The 26,261-nt window shown below is 47.4% G+C and overlaps 1 protein-coding gene across 1 annotated transcript in view; it reads right to left on the minus strand.

Moving 5' to 3' along the window:
- The window catches only part of KNDC1 (kinase non-catalytic C-lobe domain containing 1), a 122,473-nt gene extending 96,463 nt beyond the window's left edge, over positions 1 to 26,010 (minus strand). Inside the window, exons 1-2 of the mRNA XM_066601011.1 lie at positions 25,838 to 26,010; positions 2,410 to 2,608 (exon numbers count right to left, since the gene is read on the minus strand). Of these exons, the coding sequence (XP_066457108.1) occupies positions 2,410 to 2,608; positions 25,838 to 25,972 (334 nt within the window). The 5' untranslated portion in view covers positions 25,973 to 26,010. The remainder of the gene's footprint in view (positions 1 to 2,409; positions 2,609 to 25,837) is intronic.
- Positions 26,011 to 26,261: the final 251 nt, after the last annotated feature.

Below are 26,261 nucleotides of genomic sequence, written 5' to 3' on the forward strand. Positions count from 1 at the left end.
ACACACAAAAAAAAGTAAGACGAAAATCATCAGTGCCGCCATGTCCAGCAGTCATGAAGACAAAAGGTAAAAAGTTTGGAGGTTGCTAGAAATATATTATCAGCAAAACAAGAAAAATGAAATTCTGATTTTGGAAAAAAAAAAAAAAAAAAAAGAAGAAACAGAAAAAAAAAAGAAAAAAAGTGTACCCCCAGTTCTAAAAGTCTCAACACATCACCCTAAAGGGTGTCCATGGATAACAGCCTCCACCAATAGCAAGAGCAAGAAGGACACAGATTCCCTACAGCTCCTCTAGGCTTCAAGAGTCTTCAGTCATGAGCTTAAGGCTGGATTCACACAAACGTATATTGGCTCGGTTTCCACACCGAGCCGATATACGTCGTCCACATCTGCGGAGGGGGGGGGGGGGGGGTCGAAGAGCCAGGAGCAGGAACTGAGCTCCCGCCCACACTCTGCCTCCTCTCCGCCCCTCTGCACTATTTGCGATAGCGAGAGGTAGGATGGGGGCGGGGCTAATTCTCAGAACTTAGCCCCGCCCCCGTTCCACCTCCTTTCATTGCAAATAGTGCAGAGGGGCAGAGAGGGGGTGGAGAGGAGACAGAGAGGGGGTGGGAGCTTAGTTCCTGCTCCTGGCTCTTCCATCCTCCCCCCCCTGCAGATGAGGATGACATATCGGCTTGGCGTGAAAACCAAGCCGATATACGTTAGTGTGAATCCAGCCTAAAACTGATAAGCAAATCAGTACCTACAAGAGACCTTTCCTCAGGTCTTCTCCTTAGCTGCTTTTTTAGCTCATCTCTATTCGGACAGAGCCGCTCATTGGTTCACGAAGATACACCCCCTACTTCTTCTGCAACCTGAGCCAATGATGAGTCAGGGGGTGTGTCCAAGACTTAGGCACCTTAGCTGTAGTCAGGGATCACAGCTCTGTCCTAATAATGCTTAAAAGCAGCCAAGAAACAATGTCAGAGGAAAAATACATAGCCGGTAATCATCTCCTGTAGGTACAGACTTGCATATCTATTTGGAGCTCCTGACCACTTTAATTTGGGAAAGGTGATTGGGCCATAGGGCGTGCTTTGGTGAATGCCAATGCACCTTCATTCTAGCTGTTGGTGAAGGCTGCAGACCTCATCTTAGAACTTTATTGCTAATTCTCATTTGCCTTGCAGTGTCCTACATCAGGCTAGGTTCATACGAGTCTGATTTCATGCAAATTTTGGCCCAAAATCAGAGTTAAAATCCAATGAAAATCCAAACACCATGCATGTAATGGGGGGTTCCGCAACCCCATTGATATGCAACGGAAGCTTTTGCGGGTGAATTTTTGGTGTTGCCAAGAAAAAAGTCCACCGCGGAAATAATTTCAGATGGAAACACTGAGGATTAGCTCTATGAAATGACAATAGGGCAATTCTTGTGCAGTTCTGTTTGGACCTTGCAGCAACTCTGTGGCAGAAATTCCTTCGAAAAATATAAGTGATTTTAAAGAGGTTTCTGGATCTGTGATATGGATGACCTAATTTTAGGACAGCTCAAAAATATCAGAATGGTTGGGTGGGCCGGCTCCTGGCACACCTGCCATTCAGTTGTTTGAGGGCGCTGTGACGACTTCTTCGGCCTGTGACATTACATTCATGGGTTACATAGCCTTCGTGCAGCTCAGTGGTGTTGTAGTGAATGTAACTGAGCTGCAATACCAGGAACCGCCACTATGAATTGAATGGTATAGTCCGCAGCACTTGACCACTTCAGTGAGATGATCTCTAGGGGATCAGGAGTTGAGCCCCACTAAAAATCAGATATTGACCTATCAATATCCAAGCCCTGGAAAACCCCTTTAACCCTTTCCAATCCACTGTCTGACGTCTTCCTAGATTCTGATTGAAGCTTGTAGAGCTCCAATGTCAGAAGACGTCCGACAGGGTATTCTTACCGTCTATTGCCAGACGCTCCGCTCTCAGAGCCTCTCTGGCACACACACACACTGGCTTTAGCCAGCAGATGGCACTGTTGTATAACAGCAAAAAGAGAAAGCCTTTTAGGAAACCCTGAATCCAAAATTGGATTGGAAAGGCTTAAGCCAATCCATGCATACCCTTAAAATTTTGTCTGCCTTTAGCTACCACTAGAGGGAGCTTACTTGATCTACAGGAGTTGTATAAATTTGTTGGCGTATGACCCCCAACCCCAAGTGGTTGTCCCAGAGCTCCATCCCTTATAATGATATATTCGTAATCAGCGCAGAAAGTGGTGACGAAAGTTGGGCATTCACTTCATACACTTTTCATTCTTAGCATTTGCTGTGTAACACTGCATTTCTTTTACGAGTCGCTCATAATTGATGCACTGTTGTCATTGAGAAAGCCGCTCGGGGACTTGGCACTAGTGGATGAAAGGAAGACTTACCACTAAGCTGCTCCATGAAGCAGACGTTGCCGCTGGTGTTAAATGCCAGTGTGTCTGGAGTAATGCACAGCGTCTGGAAGATGGCTGCGTGAGAGATGTCCTTCATGGAGTAGCAGCATTCCAGGCAGATTGCCCAAATATCCTGCTCAGTGAGACCGTTATCTCGTAGCGACAGAATATCGGCCAAGGACACGTTTTCCTGCCAAGACATTTCACAGCACTTCAGTAATGGTATAAACACTCAACGTCTCGCCGTGGCTTCATTTGTAACCAATATTTGGGGATTGAGAATGACCAAATCGCATCAACAATGAGCTGCGAACTAGGAAATTACAATAAATTAGAAAATCGCTCTCTAGTCTCCGCTCTACATTAAATCGGCAATAGATCCGTAAAATAGATGTAGAAAGGAGGGTATAGAATACGGGTCACAATATTAGATGAAATTCCATAAAAATAGATGATTTTTTTTTTTTTTTTTTTAAGTAGACATCACGGTGACCATAACCACGTCAAAGAAGTGAAGAGCATTCCATGGTGCAGAAGGGCAGTAGAACTAAATGAAACAGAGAGGAGGAGAGCAGTCACTCAAAAGCAGCCTCCCCCCAACATGGACCGGAAGAAGCGCCCGACAAACAGCTGTTGAAAGCTTAGACCATAAATGGGAATCACGGCGCACTTAAGGCTCATTTACACGCAAAGACAAACTGAAAGATTGACAGTTCTAGAGATCATTTTACATCAAGTGCTAATGGACACTAATGCCCATCAGCACTTTTATCACCCTTTGCCTGATAATAAGACCTACCCCAAAAATACACCCCAACATGGTTTTTCTATGGTTTTAGGATGCTTGAAATATAAGCCCTACTCCAAAAATAAGCCATAGTTACAGTTAATTTTAAAATTATACTTAAATATAGTGTCCAGGCAGCTAAACATGTATGAGAGTTAAATATTTTGGAGCAAAAATTAATATAAGACCCCGTCTTATTTTTGGGGAAACCGGGTAGGTTCAATTGCATGTAAATGAGCCTCCAGAAGCTGCTTGCAGAACCCAGCAGGTGGTCTGGGCTTTGCAATCAGCTCCTTTGTTCTCGCATGGGCTGTCAGCTGAATACAATGTAATCAGCGCTCCCATGCAGAATACAGTGTGCGATCCCTGTTATTTACTCTCCGGCTGAAGGATGGATTTTAAAGCTCACCTTAAAATCATCGTTTAGCCGAAGAGTAAACGATGGTAGCATTTACACGCAACGATTATCGCTCATATGCCATTGTTTGAACGAAATTTGAACGATAATCGAAGCGTGTAAATGGGGCTTTACTGGAGTGGAAGTCGTTAGGGTTAAAAGGAACCCTCACTGATATCAGTAAACGCATTTGAGTTTGGGATTGGGACCATCATCTGGCTAATTCACAATCAAATAGGCTCAATCACACGGGCATCTTGCTTATGTTGGTCCGTGAATACACAGTGCGTTCATGTACAGATACAGATTCCCTGTGTATTTCTGCTCATCTTCTTAATGCAAGAAATCCCATTGATTTATTTTGTAATTACGCAGCGGAGACGCAAGTTTCCTATGTATTTACGCATTTCAGTGAGTATTAGGGCCCAAAATAGGAGGTGCTGCGTTTTTTTCATGTGACTAAGGCTTTATTCACACAAGCGGTGATACGTGGCTATTTAGCCGCGTTTCACGCCGTCTGAAAGCAGAGACCATCTGAGGCATTGGATTCCAATGCATTCGTTCACATGGGCGATTTTGCAGCCCATAAAAACGTTGCACCGGAAAAGAATAGCACATACGCTGCAGAAATTATACGCTGACGGAAAAGATAGGTCTTGCTCTATCTTTTGACCAATATACTCTGCCGGCTCCCATAGACTCCTATGGGAGCTGCAAAAAAGGAGCGGGAGGCAGTTTAGCTGCATCCAATGCAGGGAAAAGCTTCCAGGTGCCTTTATTTAGACATTTGAAGTCGGTCTAGGCGCGGTATGGAGAATGCAGCTGGACCGCTCTGTTCTTCAGACCCAGCGGCCATTAGGGAGCGGGATACAGCTGAAAGACCATGATGAGCGATGGCTTAACGAAAACTGCACAATGTAATTGCAGTTAACACAACGATTATTGCTCAAGAGATGGCTTTTGAGCGATAATCGTTGTGTCTAAATGGGCATTAAGACCCCCAAAACTTGACCACTTCTACTCCTGTGAATGTTCCCCATTATTGTTAACACTTTCAACTGGGTGACAATAAGGTACAAAAACATGTGAAAACAAACAAACTAAAACAAAAAAAAAAAAAACACAACAAACCCACAAAACATAAAAAGAAAACACACATATAAAACACACATATAAAACACACACGACGCCTCGTTGGAGGTCCATCTAGCACCAGATTAGAGTGTTAATATTTCCTCATTACTCACAACTAACGAGCACACATGCATTAACAAATAGTTCCAATGGAAAGAAAGATCCGGCACACTCGCTGCGTCTCACCAGGGAAATCCTGCCCAAGTGTTAAGATACAGCAACAACCACTAACGGCTAAACTATTTTTGGAGAAAGTCCAAGAACGCTTGTAAGGAAAGGAAAAGATCTCGGAAACAACTGCTTGTTACTACAGACACAGATTGCTACAAGACATCAGCAGCATTGCTATTAGATGGATCATCAGTGGATGAATGACCACCAGGGCTAAGGAGAATCTTAAAACCCCCAAAGTAAGGCCCCTTCTGAGTGTCACCCTTACCATAGGTCATCAGGGCATTTAAACCCAAGCCCAATGTCTACGGCTTACCCATCTCCCAGACTGCAAGTACAATGTGACCGCAAAACGATAGAGCCCTTCACAGGGTGATCCTTATGAAACAAAGGCCTTTTCAAGGGGTGTGGCTTATGTAAAAGGGTGGTGCCAAGTCTAGTCAGAATCACTATGAAGTTAAAACCCCAGATTAAACTGCCTTTAACCCCTTAATTACATGGCCTATTTTGGCGGATTTTCTTCTCCATTTATCAAAAGTCATAACTTTTTTATTTTTCCGTCGACACAGCCGTATAAGGGCTTGTTTTTTGTGATTTTTATTTATTTTTTTACAGCGTTAATCATGCAGCATAAATGACACGATCCATTTTTTCTGCGGGTCGGTACGGTTACAGCGATACCAAAATTCTTACTTTTTTTTAGGTTTTTCCACTTTTCTGCAATAAAAAGCCCTTTTTTTGGAAATCTTTTTTTTTCTCTATATCGCTGCATTCAAAGTCCTGTAATTTTTTTTTTTTTTTTTTAATGTACAGAGCTTCGTGAGGGCTTAGTTTTTGAGAGACGAGCTGTAGTTCTTATTGGTACCATTTTGGGGTACATACTGCTTTTTTGATCACATTCATTGCGTTTTTAGTGAGACAAAGTGCTAAAAATTAGCATTTCGCCTCAATTTTTTTTAGCGCTTTTTAACATGCAGTCACGTCGTTACGGACGCGATAATACCAAATATGTGGGGTTCTAATTTTTTTTTTTAAGCTTTTTTTATGCTAATATAAGAAAGCATAAAAATTGGGGGTTTTTTTAACATTTTTTTAATCATTTTTTTTCTGAGGGACTTACAACACTGCCCTGATTATCGCTGTGATAAGGCATGGCAGGGCTACCGTTCTGCCATGCCTTATCGCTTATACAGCGACCTCAGGCACTGGCAACACAGGATGATTATATTGCGAGAGCCCAGCAACTTCTCCCTCTGTGAACCCTTCCCATGCCACGATCTACATAGATTGTGGCAGGGAAGGGGTTAACAGCGGGGGGGGGGCGCGCATCTCCGATGCACCCCCGCTGTTGCAGCGGGAGGCCGGCTATGACTGACAGCCGGCTCCCGCTGCGGGATAGCGCGAGATCATGTGATCTCGCGCTATCCCTATGACGTAAGGGTACGTCATTTTGCGGGAAGTACCCCACTCCCATGACGTAAGGGTACGTCATGGGGAGGGAAGGGGTTAAAAAAAAAAAAAGTTTTCCAGGCAAATACAGCTGATTGTCCGGCCCAATTTCCCTGCAGCAGGGCCAGACATAGTCATTAAGGTCGGAGCATGAAGTCTCAGAGGCAGCTACTATTGAAATCAATGAGAGCGAAGTCTCCTATCACACTTCCAGATCCACATTGGGATCACAGCAGAAGGACTCACGGGTGGCTTCACTCCCACTGATTTCAATAGTAGTGATGCCACCTCTGAGGCACCCTGCTCCTACTCCAATAACCATATCCGGCCCTGCTGCAGAGACAGTGGGGTGAACAATCAGCTGATCGCTGGGGATCCCTATAAGTTATCAATACTGTTTGCCCGGAAAACCCATTAAATGTCAACCCCCCCCCCTCCACCTCCATAGTCAAACCCTTTATTTTAATATCAGACCCCAAAACAGACTCCCTACATATATTCAAATGCCAAACCCCTGTTTTTATATCAAACCCCAGATGAGATGTCCTACATATATCCAGACCCCAATATTAACCTCTTTATGCTTTTAGTCATATATGCACACCCTCCAACACTGAATGGCTATGATTAGTTCTCGAGAGCCACGACTCTGAGCCAATCAGAGCAATCACTTGCTGGAGGCTGGGTTTACAAGCCACGTTACCAGCAAGCAATTTTGTGTCAGCGGCTGAGAACTGCAAGGAAGCCTGCCGTGACTGCGGAGATCAGAGGGAGGGACCCGGATGGTATCTGCTAGGCAAGTATTGCCCCCCCCCATGTAGTGTAGCTAGGGCTTATTTTCAGCATAGGGCTTATATTTCAAGCCCCCGCCCCACTCCCACTGAAAATCAGCATATGGCTTATTTTAGGGCTAGGTCTAATTTTCAGGGAAACACGGTAGAAACCACGTCAGCCCACAAGAAACAAGCTCTCACACAGCACAGTCAACTAGAAAATAAAAAACTAAAATTATTTTTCTCCGCGGTGTTTCACTGCAGCTTAGGTTCTATTGAACCTAATAGCTCAATGTTCATGTTGCAGAATTCCACCACGGAATTCCATATCATGAAATAACCCACGGCATGTCCCATTTGTAGTCAGTGGAAGCTGGCCGTCACACTATACTTCCGCTGTAGCACAGTGAATATGCGCCCCGCCCACCGCGTCATATGACACTGCCTGCGCGTCATGCGCTGTACTACGCCGAAGCGTCATCGTGGGAGCTGCACAGCAGATCCGGAGGCGAGTATTTTTCAGAAAGCCGCACCAGAGGATCACAACCCCACAGAAGCGATGGGAGACTTTTTTTAAACAGAAAAAACATCTTGCATCCACCGGTACATCGCACGTTCACGAGTGCAGCATTAGGCTGAGGTTCACGGCCCGATATCGCACTCGGCCATGTGTCGATAGCCTTAAGGGGTTAATTTCATACCACATAAACCAGATTAGGTAAAATAATATTCAGTGATCAGACCAGACTATGACCTTATCCTGGCAGGAAACGACACGTTCAACGTTCTATAGAGCCAAGCCCATTAAACGGGTAGGTGCACAACATGCGTAGTAGCAGAACTGGGATGAAAGTTCTTGCAGCTGCTTTTCGTGACGTCAGCGCCCGTGGAGCTAGGAATGTCACAACAATGGTTGTTTATGCAAAGGGAAAGTTTCTGGGAGACCGTTGTAGCCGAGGAACAAGTGGGTTGTGTTTGTGACAAGGCTCACACAGTCATACAAACCTACTAGAAGCATGTAGCCATCAATAATACTTCGGTTTCTGTAAAGTGTTATTTCCTCAACAGTAACCCGGGAAGTTGGACTAATCCGATACATAATGGCTGATTTTGTGGTTTAGTTTCTTTACTTGTTTCGCTGCACCTGCGCCCTATTTTTAGTTTCCCTCCCTGCCAAAAGGGGAAAGACTATATATCACAGTAATCAGCAGAATGGGCGGACTACAATACCCAAAGCAGCTTCCAAAATTGGAGTTCTTGAGCTTAAAAAAAAAAAAAAAAAGACGGCTAAGGGGCGACCTAATAGCCATGTATAAATATATCAGAGTGTGATGGTTCTTGTAATCTTGTAGATTGGATACCTTTTATTGGCTAACAAAAATACATGATGTTAATGCGAGCTTTCAGACCTCACAGGATTCTTCATCAAGGCAATAAGGAAATGGATCCGAAGAGGCATGCAATATATATCTATATCTGTCACATACATACACAGTAGTGCCTTGGCTTACGACTTTAATCCGTTCTGAGACGGAGCTCTTAAGCCAAAACACTTGTGTGTCAAGTCCCTTTTCCCCATTGAACGGAATTGAAACGCCATTAATGCGTTCCGCAATAATGGCGTTTCAATTCACTTTAATGGGGAAACTACACGTAAAAAAAATCATCAATACTCACCTACCACCAGCGTTCTCCCAATGGTCTGTGGCGCTGCTGCAGGCTGTTGCACTCTCCTCCGTGCCAACAAAGCATTTATTCCTGGAAGCGAGGCTTGAAAGCCTCGCCTCCAGCAAGCTAATGATCTCATTGGTTAATTTAGCGCCGTTTTTTATTGACTGATGCGGCACTGGTTTAACCAATCAGAGCATTAGCTTGCTGGAGGCGGGGCATTCGAACCGAGGACGACGACGCAACAGCCTGTAGCAGCGCCGCAGGCCATCGCGAGGACCGTAACGCCGGTGACCGGTGACTATTAGACTATCCCTCCTGAGTCTCATTTTGCAAGCTGCTTAACTTGCGAGCAGGCTCGTAACTCGAGGAAATTTACTTGGACCGGCATTTAATTTGCATGCCTCTTAATAAACCTGCCACAAGTCTTGCCAGTCCATGCTCCAGATTAAAATCTATGCTAGCTGGGAGCGGTCAGAAATTTCAGCTATAACATATGTCAGGTTACGGCATAAAATTACAGTAAATCCAATGGGTCCATGAGGCCACTCCCCCTTTTGTTAAGCCCCACCTTCTTTCAGCAAAGTACCGAACAGGATGCAAAAAAATGCAAACATTTGTGCAAAGATGTACGGTACATTTTGTTAATGCCAAAAAAACTGGCATAAAAGATCTCTGAATTCCCCCAGACGCGTCTTCATATTTTTAGCTTGTTAAGAAAAATAAAAAGTAAAATTGAGATTACAAATTGGAAAACGAAAAACAAGATTTAAATTTTAGGTCAAATCATTCAACCCTACCTGGGCATTTAAATGTAGGAGGCTTCCTGTCTTCCTTAAACACTCCTCCCTCCCCACCTACCAACCTGTTCAGCTTCAATCGCACCTGGAGGCTTGTGGAGCTCCCAGGTTGCCCCCGCATTGCAGCCTATTAAGCCCTGCCTGTGCCACAGCTACATGAGCTGATGTTAAATATACAATGTACTGCAATACAACATTATTGCTGTAGATTGTAAAAGCGACCAAACAATCACAGGATCAAAACCTCTATAAGAAAAAAAAAAAAAGTTTAAAAAAGTTTTATAAAAGTTGTTTTTGGTTTTTTTTTAAATGAGAAATATACACATTAAAAGATCAAAAAACCTCACACATTAGGCACATTTTAATAAATTCCCCCCATATTTTTTTTAGTAGCACTGATGCACACATTATAGGCATGAAAGCTCATACCGCCCAACAGACTGGCCATAAAGGCTCAGACAGGAGTGTCTATTCTTCTAGTGTGTTCAGGTAACATAAATCAAGAACTTAGGCAGGTTAGTCTTGTACCAGTACAATTGGATTAACCTCATTAATTGTAGGACGTCCTTACATAACCCACATGCTGCTGACCTACATATTACACCGAACGTGCTGATAAAAGCAGATCTCCTATATGGTGTCTGGCTGCTGTGACAGCTTTAAATACATAAAGAATATGATAATTTTAAAGTAGGAGACGGAAGAGGAGCGCACTCTGTGCGACTTTGATCTATAATTGAGTGATCAATGCATAACGTATGAAAGCAACGTCTACATTTCTACTCTACATGGGAGGACTCCCTTCAGAGGTAATGCTCTATGAAGGGCTTTTCTACGGGAACATGTGTAAGCCTTCTGAGATGGCGATAACCGGGGAAGAATGAGACTGTGCATCTCGAGACGCTGCCCTAATTAATACTAATGAGAGCGGCATCACCAACAGTGAAAGCAGCTGATGATACAATGGAGCCACAATGCGGGTGACTGGACAGGTTTCCTATGAAAAAGGGATGTGGACTCAGGGCGCCTTCACACTGGCGAGAAAATTGGGTGATTTTTTTGCGCTGCGAGAGTGAGTGAAAACGCATGATTATGAAACCAATAAATTTCAATGGTTTCAGTCTAAAAAAGAAAAAAAAATAAAAATCACATTCTCATTCTTTTTGTTATATTGCCCATTGTTTCCAATGGGGCCGGCGGTAGCAGTGACGGCCCCATTGAAAGCAATGGGACAAGATTGTGATCCTCTGCTGCAGCATGGGATTCCTTCAACCCTGCAGGGATGTGAGGCTGTCGTATCCAGGGGTTTAACCTTGTTCTCAGCGCCAGCCCCATTGAGAACATAGGGAGAACATTGTGATCTCCTGCCACTGTTGTGACAGCAGCAGGGGATCCCTTCATCACTGAACACTGACAGTACCAGCAGGGGATCCCTTTATCCCCACGGGGGGGGGGGTCCCCTCATCACTGAACACTGACAGCAGGGAATCCCTTCATCCCTGCGGCGTTCCCCTCTTCACTGAACACTGTGACAGCAGGGGCAGGGGATCCCTTCATCCCTGCGGGGGAGGGTCACCTCATCACTGAACACTGACAGCAGCGGCAGGGTGTTCAGTGATGAGGACTCCCCGTAGGGATGAAGGCAGGAGATCGCCTCACAGGCCTCTCGCTAGCCAAGCCAGAAACCTACTGCACACTGATGAGGGGCACTTACCCCGAAACAGCTGTCTGTGTATGGATTTTGGCTTGGCTTTCAATTCCCAGTCATTATTACAAGGCTTGTATAAAGAGTCTAACATTGACTTGAAACAATGCTGCCTTCCAAAAGGTTGCACTGCAGAGGTATTGTTCCATCTCCCTTATTTGCATATATCATTCAGTTACATTAGCTTTTTTTGCTATGTATTTTTACATTTTTTCTTAGACGGGACTTATGGAAAAAGCATAGTTCGGCCGTTTCTGTAATCCCAGCCACCTCTTCATTCAGCGGGGGTCTGATGTGACAGCCAGTAGTAGGCGGCACGGCCACGTTCTGGATACAAGTGTGGGTCCCAGAAGTGGGACCTTAATCTAGTAGGCATTAATGACATATCCTGTGGACGTGCTATTAATGTCTTTAATGAAAACAAGTTCAGCAGTTTGTACTGCAGACTATTCTTTCCAATTCCCTATCCTTGTCTGCCGTGTTACAGATACAGTGGAGCTGCAGACCGGTCACACTCACTAATCTACAAGCCTGCTAGCTCACATTACACTTGCCACACTGCAGAAAATGCTTCATTGAACCAGTGCCAATGCTGCTGTGATCACAGGACTTTAAGAAGCAAGTTCCCTATATAGACAGCTTGTCAGTCTCTGGGTAAGATATTTTGGTTGTATCCCTCTTAGCAATTCTCCTCATACTTGGCCCCTTACTTTACATGCAAGGAGCGTACAACTTACAAGTGAATGAAGCTAATAAAACAGCACAGAGTATTATTTTTTTCATTCTAGACTAAGAAAATTGAATGAATACAGTGAGGTGCATATGCTCAGAGGTTTGTAGGTGAATCACTGGAGGTAAACTTGAACCACATCGGTACAACATTTTGTATGTTTAAAGGGAACCTGGTTTTCGCCATACTACACCGACTACAGTGGCAGACTACTGAACAACAGGCCTTTCCAAATAGTTTTTTTTTCATTGAAGGTATGCTTAGAAATCGGGCGGTTACAATTTTTAAAACCTTCCCGCACCGCATGCAAATAGCACGGTCCGCCCCAGTAGTTGTGCCACTTCACACATGCTGTAAGTACCGCGGACCAGCACATCTACTCCCATTGTGGAGCACTCGCTGGTCCGTGAAGTTCAAAGCCCGTGAATGACGTTACAGCAGCCAACGGGATGGGTGGGTGAATGCTAAGACCTGCTGCCAGAAGAGATGGCCTGGGCTCGTCCAACGGATCGCAGTACGTAAAGTATTCTGCAAAAGGGGTGGGTTACAAGTTTGGAATAGCCTGTTACTTAGCAGTCTGCCCCTGTAGTAGGTCTAGTAGCGTTAAAACCACTGACAGGTTTCCTCTGAACCTGGTCAACAAACCTGTGCCGATGTGATAGTCAATGCAATACGAGACAAAAAGTTCAAATCACTGTAGTGCAAATATTCAGCAAAAACAAAAAAAAAAAAACATTTCAGGTAAAGTGTGGGCCACTAGGGGTCCTTCTAAGTTGTTTCCAAGGAAGTGAGTCTTTGATTTCTGCTGTCTCATGCTGCCCATAGAAGTCTATAGAGAGATCAGTGGATGGAGGCCGAGACAGAGAGACTCACAGAGGTGCTGATGCCGCTTCTACGGTTTCATCTCACTCCAGTGAAACTTTCACAGCTGTACTCCTCTGTACTACTGTATAATGTCCTCCATGCTACTGCTTCTAAGTGTGAGAGAGATAGGGGAGAGCAGGATCTCCTCTTCACTGTGTGCAATGTATGGGAGACATCATAGCTGCTAGTCTACACCTACTAGCTGAGGGAAAACCGAGAATTAGGGATGCAGCCTGTATAGAGGAAAACTTTGGATAAACATATGTAAGATACATGACTATTATAAAAAAAGTAAAAATTCCCCAATATCTAGGTCTCCCAAAGCCACAAAAAATAAAAAATTCATTCATTCTTGTTGTCCATTTTGGTTTCTTGCTGTCCTGTACAAATCTGCTGTAACACCACAAAATATTTGCAGCGTGCTGATCTAACATCTACGTACAGATGCTAAAGCGATGCCAAGTGAGGGGGCAGCGCCAGAACATGACTGGAGAGCTTTGTCTGGGGCTGGGTTATGTCAGAAGGAAAATAACCTTTACAAAGAGGATTCATGCGTCCTGCAGTGACCATCGCGGCTCGCCTCCTCTCGGCGTCTTCTACGCTCTATGTGCCGGCTGGCACAAGCACAGAGTGGAGCCAGCACGTCACCAGTCACCTCTGCGAGGCTCGCACAGCAATGGGACATGCCGCGATTTGTTTACTGCGCGAGTTTTCACGCGGTCAAATCGCGGCTGTCTGCATAAGATTGCATTATCTAATGCAAGCCTATGTCGGCGGGCACGGGCAAAATTTTGCGGGAAATCCTGCCACGGAATTTCCGTCCGTGTGCAGGAGGCCATAACCCGTTTAACAAAAAAAAAAAAAGTTAAAGGGGGTCAAAATATGGTGATAGAATTTTTAATTTTTGAAAAAGTTTTTTTTGTACTACATTAAGATAACTATTAGAGATGAGCGAACGTACTCGGTAAGGGCGATTTCGCAATTGAGCACCGCGATTTTCGAGTACTTCACTACTCGGGTGAAAAGTACTCGGGTGCGCTGTGGGGCGGGGGGGGGTAGCAGCGGGGAACAGGGGGGAGCCCTCTCCCTCTCCCCCCCACTCCCCGCTGCAACCCCCCGCTCACCCACAGCGCACCCGAGTACGGAAGTACTCGAAAATCGCGGTGCTCGATTGCGAAATCGCCCTTACCGAGTACGTTCGCTCATCTCTAATAACTATATAAATTTGATATCACTAATTGTACGAGCCCATTAAAAAAAAAAAGAGCAATTGCATTTTTCTTCCATTTTACCCAACTTTGAATTAAAGAAAAAAAAAAGTTTTCCAGCACATTATATTGCATGTTAGATAATACCATGTAATAATACGAGTCATTCTGAAGAAAAAAAAAAAAGGGACAATGAAAAAAGGGCCACAGCGGTTAGAAGTTAGATGTCCCAAACAAAACTTTGTGAGGGCTCATGCCCATGAGCGATGCAGGGTACACCCATGGATTTACGCCGTGGGAGTACAGCGATTATAAATGAAAGAGTGCCTGCGAGTGATCGCGGATTTCCACGGTCTCTATTAATGGAGACCTCCCATGGCGTAAATCCGCGGAAAATAAAAGACGCCATGATTTTTTCCCCCGCTGCGAAAATCCGTGGCAAAATTCCCCAAGAGGGCATTGGCAGGCAGAACGCTAGTCGGTTCAATAGAACTTATAGCTGCGGAAATCATGAGCGTTTTAGCGCAGCGGGAAACGGGCAGAGATTCCATTCGTTGGCATTCACCCTAAGTCACGATGGTAAAATACAGCAGTGGCCAATATGTATCAACACTGCATCATAAATAAGGGTATGCTGTAATGAGGGGACTGGTTCCCTTTAAATACCGTTGTGATGAGTCGCGGAGGGGAAACCGTTTACCCCACCATGACACGGCACCCGGCCCCCACCATGACACGGCACCCGGCCCCCACCATGACACGGCACCCGGCCCCCACCATGACACGGCACCCGGCCCCCACCATGACACGGCACCCGGCCCCCACCATGACACGGCACCCGGCCCCCACCATGACACGGCACCCGGCCCCCACCATGACACGGCACCCGGCCCCCACCATGACACGGCACCCGGCCCCCACCATGACACGGCACCCGGCCCCCACCATGACACCGCACCCGGCCCCCACCATGACACCGCACCCGGCCCCCACCATGACACCGCACCCGGCCCCCACCATGACACCGCACCCGGCCCCCACCATGACACCGCACCCGGCCCCCAGCACCCTTCCCTTGTTTGCTTTTCTCAATCAGTTAAAAGGCCTGCGGTGTGTGGATATCTGTGTCATCACTGTAGCCAACAGTCTTCGCAGCCTGGCAACCATTAGAATTAGCTTCCCTGGCTCGTCTTCCAGATTCACAAATAACAGAACATAAATGGATTGCTGAGCGCCACAGAGGACACCAGGGCCATGTTTAAAGAGGAACTCTGGAAGGTGAACATAAGGTCCCCTGACACTTACAACTTCTTCAGCATATTTTAAAGGGACCCCGCCTCCACAATCCAGCAATGTCCCCCTCTCATGCTAGTGCACATCACAAAAATCTTGTTTACCCTCGGAAGATCACTTCTTGGTTGCGTGAAGGAAGCAATGGTGTGATTGGTTCTTTAGCTGCTGCTCAGCCAATCAATGCTGCGCTGGATGAACCAATCAATAGCTTTGGTTCATCCGCTGCATTGGTTGGCTGAGCAGCGCTCGAGAACCAATCAGTGCCATCACTTACTGGAGGTGGGATTTATGAATCTCGCAGCCAGGAAGTGATCTTCTGCAGCGAATGAGGACTGCAGGATCCGTGGCAGAGCTCCAGAGAGCAACGGGAGGACCCGGACCGAGCCTGCTTATTCTCTAATGTCGAAGTTGCATCGCATGAAAACACTGCGAATGTGAAGGAACCCATGGGAAAGCACGGGCCTCACATACATGCAATTTGTAGCACGGTTACTTCGCAAAAAAAATAAAAAATAAAAAAATCGTACAATTTTGTCGCTCACGTGAAAGCAGCCCTAAAGGCGTTGTCCCACAAAAACTACTCACAGATCAGTGGAGGTTTGACTGCTGAGACCCCCCCCCCCCCCCCCCAACAATTAATATAGTGGGCTATCTCTGGCAGTCCTAGTGAACTGAACGGTAGTGCGCAAGCAAATGTGCATTTTTGCAATTTCTCTAGACAAAAAAAGTTTTTAAAAGCTCATTTAAATACAATGAAATAAATGGGGCCGTTAAAAAAAATTGCAACTTGTGCCACAAAAAAATGCCCTCATACAGCCATGTCGATGTTTAAAAAAAAAAAAAAAAGTTCATAGCTCTTGAAAGGTGCAAGATAGAGAACTGAAAAATTGCTACACCTTAAAGGGGTTCTTCCACTTCTAGTTGTTTGTCGACAGCTCCGTGCATTGTGCAGTGGTCGAGTTTGGTACTGCAGGCTGAACCCTATTGAAGTGAATGGGATTCAGCCTGCATTACCAACCCGGGCCACTGCACGGAGCTGTCTAAAAACAGCAAAAAGTGAGAGAATCCCTATAAGGGGTTGAACCAGGGAATTCAAGAGCTTATCAAAATTTAAAGGATAGGCTGACCATGATCTGATCTGGCTAATAGATGAAGGTCTGGCCCGGGAGGCCAAATGGCCTAATACGAAAAGAGAGACTGCTCAGGAGCAACAACTTATTTAACCCCTAAGGACCAGTCAGTCACCTGCACACTAAGCATTCTCAGGATCCAAATGCCCGATACCAACAGCCCTTTTAGACACAGGGAATCTCACAATTCCCGCTTGTGCGAGCGAATGTGCTGGTAATGTCATCACCAGCTTGTTCGCGCTCAGGCAGCCCGTTTAGCACACGATTCTTGTTCGATCAGTCGTTTTAAACATGGCTCGTGTTTAAATTGAACATTAGCGTTAAAGGGGTTTTCCAGGGAGAGTACTACCGATCACCTATCCTCAGGATAGGTCATCAACAGTTGATTGTCTGGAGTTTGCCACTCGGGACCCCGACCGAACAGCTGAAAGGGCGCATGTTGTCAGCGCCGCAACAACACAGAGGTCGGAGTGGAAGTCTCCGCGACGACCTCTATATAGTGGCCGGTGCTTGTAACTGCAGGCAGAGCTTGCGTTGATTTCAATGAATTGGCTAAGCCGTGGCATTGAATAGCCAATTTATAAATCCCACCTTCACAACGTGATTGGCTGAGCAGAATTTGAAGAACCAATCAATGCAGAGCTGGATGAGCCAATCACAGCCCTCGCATTGGTTCATCGAGCACTGCCTTGATTGGCCGAGTAGCGCTGGATGAACTGATCCGAGCCATTGCTTCCTGGAGGCAGGATTTATAAATCCAGCAACCAGGAAGTGATCTTCTGTGGGTAAGCAAGAACTGCAGGACACCCGGTGGAGCTCCGGAGAGCAGCAGGAGGACGCGGACCAAGCCTTTTTTTCTCAGTTTTTTTTAGGGAATTCAGCTAGGGCTTACTTTAGGGGTAGGATTTAGCCTTGCAAGTTTATCGCAGGCAGCAGCGATGCGCCATTTTCTGCAGAAAACGCATTGCTGTCGCTACAAAATCGCAGGGTCAAAGCTGCGATTTTATAGCGGCGATATCGCTGTCGCCCGTGTGAAAGAGGCGCAAGTTTCACTTCTTTGAATGATTTTTTGAACAATAATCATTCCATCTAAAAACGCACCTTATGGGCTCTTTAACACTGAACGACGATCATGCAGATTCTCACTAAGGCCTTAGTCACACGGGCGTTTTTTCACGCGATTTGCGCATCGCATGACGGATGCGCATGCGCAAATCGCGTGACCGGCGCCGAAAAATCGGCCCAAAAATCGCCCGAAAATCTGCTCCTAGCCGCGTTTCATTAGAAACGGGCCGGAGCTGTCCAGCGCATTGCATTCAATGGAGACGGCAATACAGCGGCTCCATTGAATGCAAGCGCTGCGGGCGAGTGTGGGATGAATTGTCGGGAAGGGGTTAAATATATAACCCCTACCCAGCAATGCATCCTGAAAAGTGAAAAAATAAAAAAAATGTATGTACTTACCTGCTCCCGGCAGCTGGAGATCCCGGCGGCGGCGGCCGGCCTGCAGTGGGTGTGAAGGGGGTGTGACTCAGGCTTGCCCCTAATTGGCTCAGCGCTGAGCCAATCAGAAGCAAGTCTCAGTCACACCCATTCATGAATTCATGAATGGGTGTGACTGAGATCAGCCTCTGATTGAGCCAATCAGGGGCAAGCCTGAGTCACACCCCCTTCACACCCACTGCAGGACGGCCGCGGGGATCTCAGGCTGCCGGGAGCAGGTGAGTACATCCTTTTTTTTTTATTTTTTCACTTTTCAGGATGCATTGCAGGAAAGGGGTTATATATTTAACCCCTTCCCGACAATTAACCCCACGCACGCCGGCAGCCCATTGCTTTCAATGGAGCGGCTGTATTGCCGCTCCATTGAATTCAATGGGTAAACATCGTTCTTCTCTGCCACAGCTGTTACAGCTGTGGCAGAGAAGAATGATTTGTCTTCTATATGTTCTAATTGGGGTCGGCGCTGCTGCCGCCGGCCCCATTGAGCGCATATAGAGAAGAGAACAGGAATCGCAGATCGCAGATAGGTGCGATCTGCGATTTCTGTTCTCTAATTTATCGGACGAGCGCATAAAAAGCGCTCATGTGTCCGATACCATTGCAAAGCAATGGTTTTAAAAAAAATCGCCGGACGCATGCGCATGCGCAAATCGCGGCAATAAACGCCCGTGTGACTGAGCCCTAAATCGCGGAAATCAGATTAATTTTTTTTTATGCCTGTACGATTCAAATGACGATTGTGTAAACAGGCAGTTGTTCGTATATGAAGGACTGCCTGTTTACTGGGAATGGAGGCGGGCAGATCAGAGCGATTTCTGGCTCACCCTGCCTCCAGATACTGAGCGATGATCGCGCTTGTGTAAAAGCAGAGTCATGATGATCGCTGGGACGACTGTCGGGTACTTCTGTGTAAAAAGGCCCTTATGACCCCAACATCTGCCATCGGAGGGGCACATTAGGTAATCAGCAGCATCCACCAAACTGGCGGATATACAATTAATGTGTATAACCAGCATCAGAAGGTATTGCATGTGTTGTTTTTTTTTTTTTTATTTACATCCCTGCATAGCAAAAAAAAAAAATTACTTTTATGTACACATTGACTTCAATGGTGACCGTCGTCCAAGAAGCTGAACCAGAATAGGGCATGCTTTACAGTCCATGTAAAAAAAAGTCTATGTAGCCGCATTAACTGTAATGGGTCAGTGTGAAGGTGGCTCACATGAGTAAGCCCTTCCTGTAGCCACACAATGGTGGCGCTGTGTTCTGCTACTACCACAATGTATCTATACAGCAGCGTTAGGTGCATCACCAGGGGGTCACTTCTGTGACAGGTGCGGCTGTATAAGTCCTTACATGTCTATGGAAATTAAGCGCTTCTTTTTACAAAAGGGTAGAATCAGCCGCCATCCAACTCCTACGGCGTTCGGCAGAGTAACGATCACTACGGGGGGGGGGGGGGCACACAAAGCAGAGACGGAGTTTGCTTTCACGTGTGCCGTTTTGATGTCAATGTTGGAAGTGGATCATAAAAGCGTATTGGAAAAGATTCTGCTGCTCCTCATCCCCCTCCTGCGGAAAATGGCAAATATGAGAGCATCCCGAAGTTGCATTCACATGTAACATATTTGGTACTAAATTTATGGCAGCAGAAAAAAAAATAATATATCAGCATCAAAATCCGCATCATGAGGCTTTTGTATTGATGACTGATCCTCAGGATAGGCCATCAATAGTTGATCGGTGGGGATCCACCACTCGGGATTCCACATGTCCATGTGGACAATGCTGGAAGGAAACAGCACTGTCCGTATTGCAGTGGACCGGTTTGGTACTGCAGGCACAGCTCTCACGTAATACAATGGGAGTTGTACCTGTAGTTCCAAAACTGGGCTGCTACAATGTTGACGGCGCTATCCGCACTCAGCACTGTTTACATTGACAGCAGGCCAACTACTGATGACTGATCCTGAGGATCATTGAAGTCAATGGAAGCCATTCAACCCGCGGCCAATCCGCAATGAACATTGCGGAAAGGTTGTAGATTCCGTGTCGTCGCCTAGCGACATCGCAGGAACAAAAAAAAAAAAACTGTTGAAAAAAAAAATCTGTACTGCGCATACGTGACAGCGAGCCGCCGGGTCCATCCACAGTACAGTAAAGCCAAAGACAGAATAGGTGCACGCGGACACCACTACTGCCAGAGCTGGATTCCGCCTCCTCCGTGTGAAGGCGGCCTACAACAGACATGTAAGGCTGCATCGCTAGGTTTACTTATCTTGTAGCGATTCCTAATTACAGCGGTCTATGAATGGAGGTGGAGCAATCGGGGATCGTTCCATCTGCCCGCATGCATTCCCAGTAAACAGGCAGTCCTTCATAGATGAACAACTGCCTGTTCACACGGGCAGATACATGCTTTAGTTTACTGCATGCTTTTACTCCGAACGACAATCGTACAGATGCCCACCGGGTACAAGAATCTCAACCATTTATCGGTCCCGTGTAAAACGCAGGGACCATAGAGATCCTCATTCTCAGGATCGGTGGGGGCCCCAGCTGATCTTTAAGTTACACCCTGCCCTGTGGATAGGGGGATAACTTTACAGATGCAGCAAAGTTTAACTTGACTAATAACTTTCTACAAGTTATTTTACGCCATGGAAAAGCTCTTGATATTTTAGCACAACGAAGCCCAATGTAAAGCGATTGAAAGGGCAAATAAACGGCAGGCCAGAAAGTTATGCGTTACAAGTAGAGATGAGCGAACGTACTCGTTTCGAGTAATTACTCGATCGAGCACAGCGATTTTCGAGTACTTCAGTACTCGGGTGAAAAGGGGGGCGGCGTGGCGGCACGGGGGTTAGCAGCGGGGAACAGGGGGGAGCCCTCTCTCTCTCTCTCTCCTCCCCACTCCCCGCTGCAACCCCCCCCCCCCACTCACCCACGGCACCCCCCGAATCTTTTCGCCCGAGTACGGAAGTACTCGAAAATCGCGGTACTCGGGCGAAAAAGGGGCGTGGCCGAGTACGCTCGCTCATCTCTAGTTACAAGTCAAGTTCAAGTTTGCTATGTCTGTAGATTTTGGTACAAACGCTTTAAGGCATCCATATGACTGCAACAACTACTAGACGAAAGATCACTCCCTCGACAGCCGCTTGCTTCCCCGTGTATCGTTAGTAGCTTCCCCAACCACACGTTAACTTTCGGTTAGATGGAGCATTCGTGTATTTAGGTGCGCTCACATGTTGCGGAAATGCTGCGGATCCGCACCATATGATCAGGGGCGGAGCATGCAAGTCATTCACTCGAGATGAGCGTCAGTCATGTGATCAAGGGCGGAGCATGAGTGACATCACAGGTCCTTCATCTCCAGTGCTCACAGAACTCGGAGGGTGTATTTGCCTTTAGAGGGTTAATCCACACATGTCCAGTGCGCGCGGAGTACTGCCAGCCAGGATCGGGAGGGAGAGAGCTGACAGCAGTCACTGCCCAGTACTACAGTCCTAGTTTCTACATTTTCCAAACTCTGAGCACGCTCGGAGTACAATGATGAATACAACATTTATTGGCATGCACAATAATGGGTTTTGGGGTAATCCCCCTTAAAGGAAACTTTAAAGGGATGAATGAGGTCTTCCCTGAAACCATTTTTGTGGACTTCAATAAAGGCTATGGTTGGTTAGTTTTCTTTGGTTCCAATGAACTTCCCATGGACCCCTTGGGCAGATGGTTTGTTTCTAGGGTTGACACAGACGGACAGGCTGCTTGACTTAAGATCATTCCTACGTAACTGCAGTGACTCCCCACAAAGGCCCAATGTGAGCGATATCTCAGTTAAATACCTCCGCCTCTCCCTGGACAGCGTTACCCCATGTGGCACTTGGTTACATTCTTTCCTCCGGACTTCTTAAAAAGTTCTAGAATTACTGTGGAACTCTCTGCCTGAGGACGTGGTGAGGGCAAAATCCATAGAGGAGTTTAAAAGGGGACTTGATGTCCTTCTGGAGCGGAAGGATATTATAGGTTATTAATCTTAGGTTAATTGTTAATCTGGGTATACAGGCAGGTAGGAACTTTTAGGGGTTGGTCCAGGGAACAGTCTGATTGCCATTAGGGAGTCGGGAAGGAATTTTCCCTCAAAAGGGCTAATTGGCTTCTGCTCTTGGGGTTTTTTGCCTTCCTCTGAATCAACAACATAGGAGGATAAACAGGCTGAACTAGATGGACATTGTCTTCATTCGGCCTTGTTACTATGTTCTGACAGCAAGAACAGCTTTGCATGCTGGGTATGCTTCCCCTCAAAAATGATGGAACCCCTCATGTGGCTGCTAAAGGCAGGTCTGACTATAGCCCAAGCGAGACGTCCACAAGACTGGGGTCCATAAACCAAAGGTGGAGAAGGATATCAATATTTAACGCTGTAACAAATAACAATCAAGTGCCCTAGCCACTGCCACGGGGGATATGCAAATGAGGGATGTCACAAGGCCTCTACAGCGCCACCTAGAAGGTAGCTTTCCTACAAGACAAGATCAGACCTCTTAAAGGGGGTTGTCCAATTACTGGACAACATTGCCCCTATGCCTAAATACCACGAGGATCAGTACTTACCCGTTCTCTGTATTAGTGTATCTTGACGCCACCAGGAAGTCCTGGTGGAGTCAAGACTGACAGGGTGGTGACACCCCCTCTAGCTGATAGGATGCACAGCAGCCACTGTAGGTAGGTCCTGGATGGTCACTACAATGTGCAGGAAAATACATGGAGTGGTCCGTGGTGCAAAGGCACAGCCGGAGCGCTCTCCTGCCTGCCAGCGACCTCAAATACAGCTGTGGAGGGGATGATGTGCCCTCCATCATCCCGACCCCGCTCTGCGCTTCACAAGAGATAGTGGTGGGTGCCATCTGCACGCGCACCGTGGAAAGGGGTTACAGCATCCACAATGGCCGCCTGCAACCAACAGACCGCGGCCCGTGGGGGGGGGGGGGGTTGGGGTTAGATGTGGCAGAATGCCTGAGTGCACCGGGCGCCGGCGGGCAACAGAGCACACCCCATCAGGGAATGGGTTTGAGCTGCCAGAATGGCCGCCTGCATCGGGGCTGGCGGAAGGCATCAATGCAAGGCTGGGTCCGGAAGCCTATGGAGCTGCAAGGCGGCCTGACGCCGGCATGCAACCGAGATTACTTAAGCCGTGCAAAGGGGTTTGTCCCAGGAGCGCACGGAGCATTGCAGCAGCATCAGCGTTGTGGGCTGCCAGGACCTGAGGCAAACCCACATTTTCAGCCAAAACAGCTACAGGGGGTGTCACCCCCCTGTCAGTCTTGACTCCACCACTTGTTCATGGTGGCGTCAAGATACACTAATACCCCTTTTCTCTACCACCGCAATCCAACGCTACAGCACCGCCGTGGTCTGGGTGTTGGAGGGGGAAGATCATGTCCTCAGAAGTCACGTGACCACTGTAGCCAATCAGAGGCCGCAGAGTCACTGCCATTTCTCTTGGCATCAGCACTCCTGTTATTTTAGTACAGTGGGCACAGTAAGGGGAATGCTACCTTCAGGGGAAAGTGTGCAAAAAAGGGGACTTTAGGTTTTGGGGGGGTTTTTTTACATTTTTTTTTATTTCCCTGTAGAGGGGCTTGAACCTTAAAAGCTCTCATCACTATGACAATGCATTGCAGTACTTTTATGTGGCATAGTCACTCACAATAGCAATCACAGGCCGTGGCAGAACCGGACGCCAGTGTCTGGTTGCCATGGCAACCCATCGGCCTTCTGCAGAATGTACATTGATCGTGGCATTTAAGGGGTTAAGAGTCCCAGCCAACCCCTGCTGCGGGATGGCGCGGGCTCACTTCTAATCTCACGCCATCCACAGAACACAAGTTTACGTCCTGTAGCATTAAACTACCACCCTGGCAGGACGCAACGTTACGTCCTGTGGAGTTAAAGGGTTAAAGGGGTATTCCCATGTTGGCTTTTTTCATGGAGAGATGGGAAAACACGCCCGGCCATGTGTTTCCGACCACCTCTGCTGGTCACACTGGGGCGTTGCAGCCCAGCGCCGTTTGCGTAGCCCTCGCGGAAGTGACTGCTGGCTATGGAAACCGTGTAGCAAGGTGCGTTACGCCGTTTCCATGGCTCCTACTCACGTCCATGAGTGCGATGTAAACAGTGCTGGGCTGAGGCGTCGGCATCATCAGACAGACGGTAACTATAGCAACAGCTTCCCATCTCCGCTATACCCCTTTATAGCGACCCTCCGGTCCTGAACAAAGATGGCCGCCCTGCTTTTCACTATACTAGTGCCCATCACTAGCTGATTGGCCAGTACTGCGCCTAGGAGACGCACGTAGTTTCTTAGGGCCATGTCCATACGGGGACGATTTTCCATACGGACCCTCTGGTAGGAAAATCCGCGACATTTACAGAAAGCAGCGGTCTTGAGATTTTCAAAATCTCGTCCTCACACTGCGAAGAAAAATCTGTACAAAACCCGCGCCGAAATTGGCAGGCGGTACGGAATATATAACCACTACATGTCAAGCTTAGCACCAGACGCACTGCGGCAGTCGCTCCTTCTCAATGAGGGGTGAACTCCGCGCCCTAACTCGCGTTAAAAACCACGCCATACAGTGCCGGCTATGATGGAGACTTTCCGCCGTAAATCCGAGCGTGTGAACGCGCCCTTAAGACTTCCAATGCAGACTACTGCACGGTGCGCAGGAAATAGTCAGACACGCCGAGCGGCCATCTTTGTTTGTCCAGGGTCGGAGCGTATTCCAATTGCGCAAAAAAAAAAGATAACACCGCAGCGCGCTCTATTTTTCTATGCATTTGCGCGCCAAAGGTCCCCATAGAAATCAAAGGGGGCGGCGAATCCAAGGAGATGCGTGATATGCGGTGTAATTCCGCTAGAAAATAAAACACATCTGGAACTAATTAGGCAAATTAGTCACCTCCATCGCTGCGTCATTGTTGGCCGCGCGCCAATGAGCAAGGGAGGGCAAGAAGTACAGTAAGATACGCCGATGGGTGTGCAAAAAAATGTCTCCTGTGCGTAAAAAAGTTGCGCTGAGGGCGTACAAACGCGCATCCGCTCGTGGGAAGGGGGGCTAAGGCTCGGGCTGCATGGCAACGCTCGCTGGGGCTTGTGCCACATCTTTCTGTCTCCATCTATGGAGGGCGCCGATGCCCACAGACTGGCATCAGTGACCGAGGTAGTCACTGGTCCAAGCAAACGGACATTGGGGAAAACGATCTGCTTTCTAGTCCTGGCGGTACTACTGATCCCAGCATGCCCTCTTAAACGTGATGTGCTATTCTGTATGAAGTTTTGCATAAAGGCGGATGCTACTGAAAAGACTACAGGAGGGGGGACTACAAGTCTCAGCATGCCATTCCAGTCTCCGTGTACCACAAGTCCCATACACGCTCCCCACGGCACCACAAGTCCCAGCACAGCATCTAAGACTCCAGTACTGTCCAGTCTTACAATCTACACTTCCCAAGTGCGATGGAACTACAAATCCCATCATGCCCTGCAGCGCCTTGTAACCTAGAAGCATGTGTAGTACCACAAGTCCCAGCATGCCACCTGAGCAGCAGGGCCTGCAGCATCAGTCTGGCCCCTCCGTACCAGTCCAGGCCTCTGACAACCGGGGCCTGTCACTAGCTGACAACTACAAGTCCCAGCAGCAACCTGGGCCTGCTGGGGATTGTAGTCCCACCCTTGCAGAGGAGCTACAGGTGGCCTGCAGGAGCCCATGCAGCCGGGGCACTGCTCACATTGACGCGCTCTCACCTCGTCCTCCAGCAGTGTCGGCAGCGGCTGGAATTCATAAAACTCTTTGCCGCCTCCTCCGTCCTCCTCTTCTCCCCCATCCTCGTCGTCTTCCCGGTAGTACTCCGGCATCTCCACCTCGTCGGCCTCCTCCATCCCCGCCGGCCCCAGCAGCTGCCAGCTCCGCGGGCTCAGCCGGCCAAATTCTGCTGCTGCTTTGAAAAATTATTGGAAGCCTCCGTAATGCGCATGCGCCGCGGCCGATCGCTTCCGCATTTCGACTAATCTCAGCGTCTCTCCCGTCACCTGGTAACGTGACGTCATCCGCGCCCCGCCTCCTCTAGCGTTATGTCGGATCTACAGCGCCCTCTGCAGCTAGTAGCCGGGATCGCGTACTTTTTGCAATAGAATTCCGATGTCTGATCAAGATGTTGTTTTTTTTTTC

Source organism: Eleutherodactylus coqui, chromosome 4 (assembly GCF_035609145.1).
Source record: "Eleutherodactylus coqui strain aEleCoq1 chromosome 4, aEleCoq1.hap1, whole genome shotgun sequence".
Classification (NCBI taxonomy): Eukaryota; Metazoa; Chordata; class Amphibia; order Anura; family Eleutherodactylidae; genus Eleutherodactylus; species Eleutherodactylus coqui.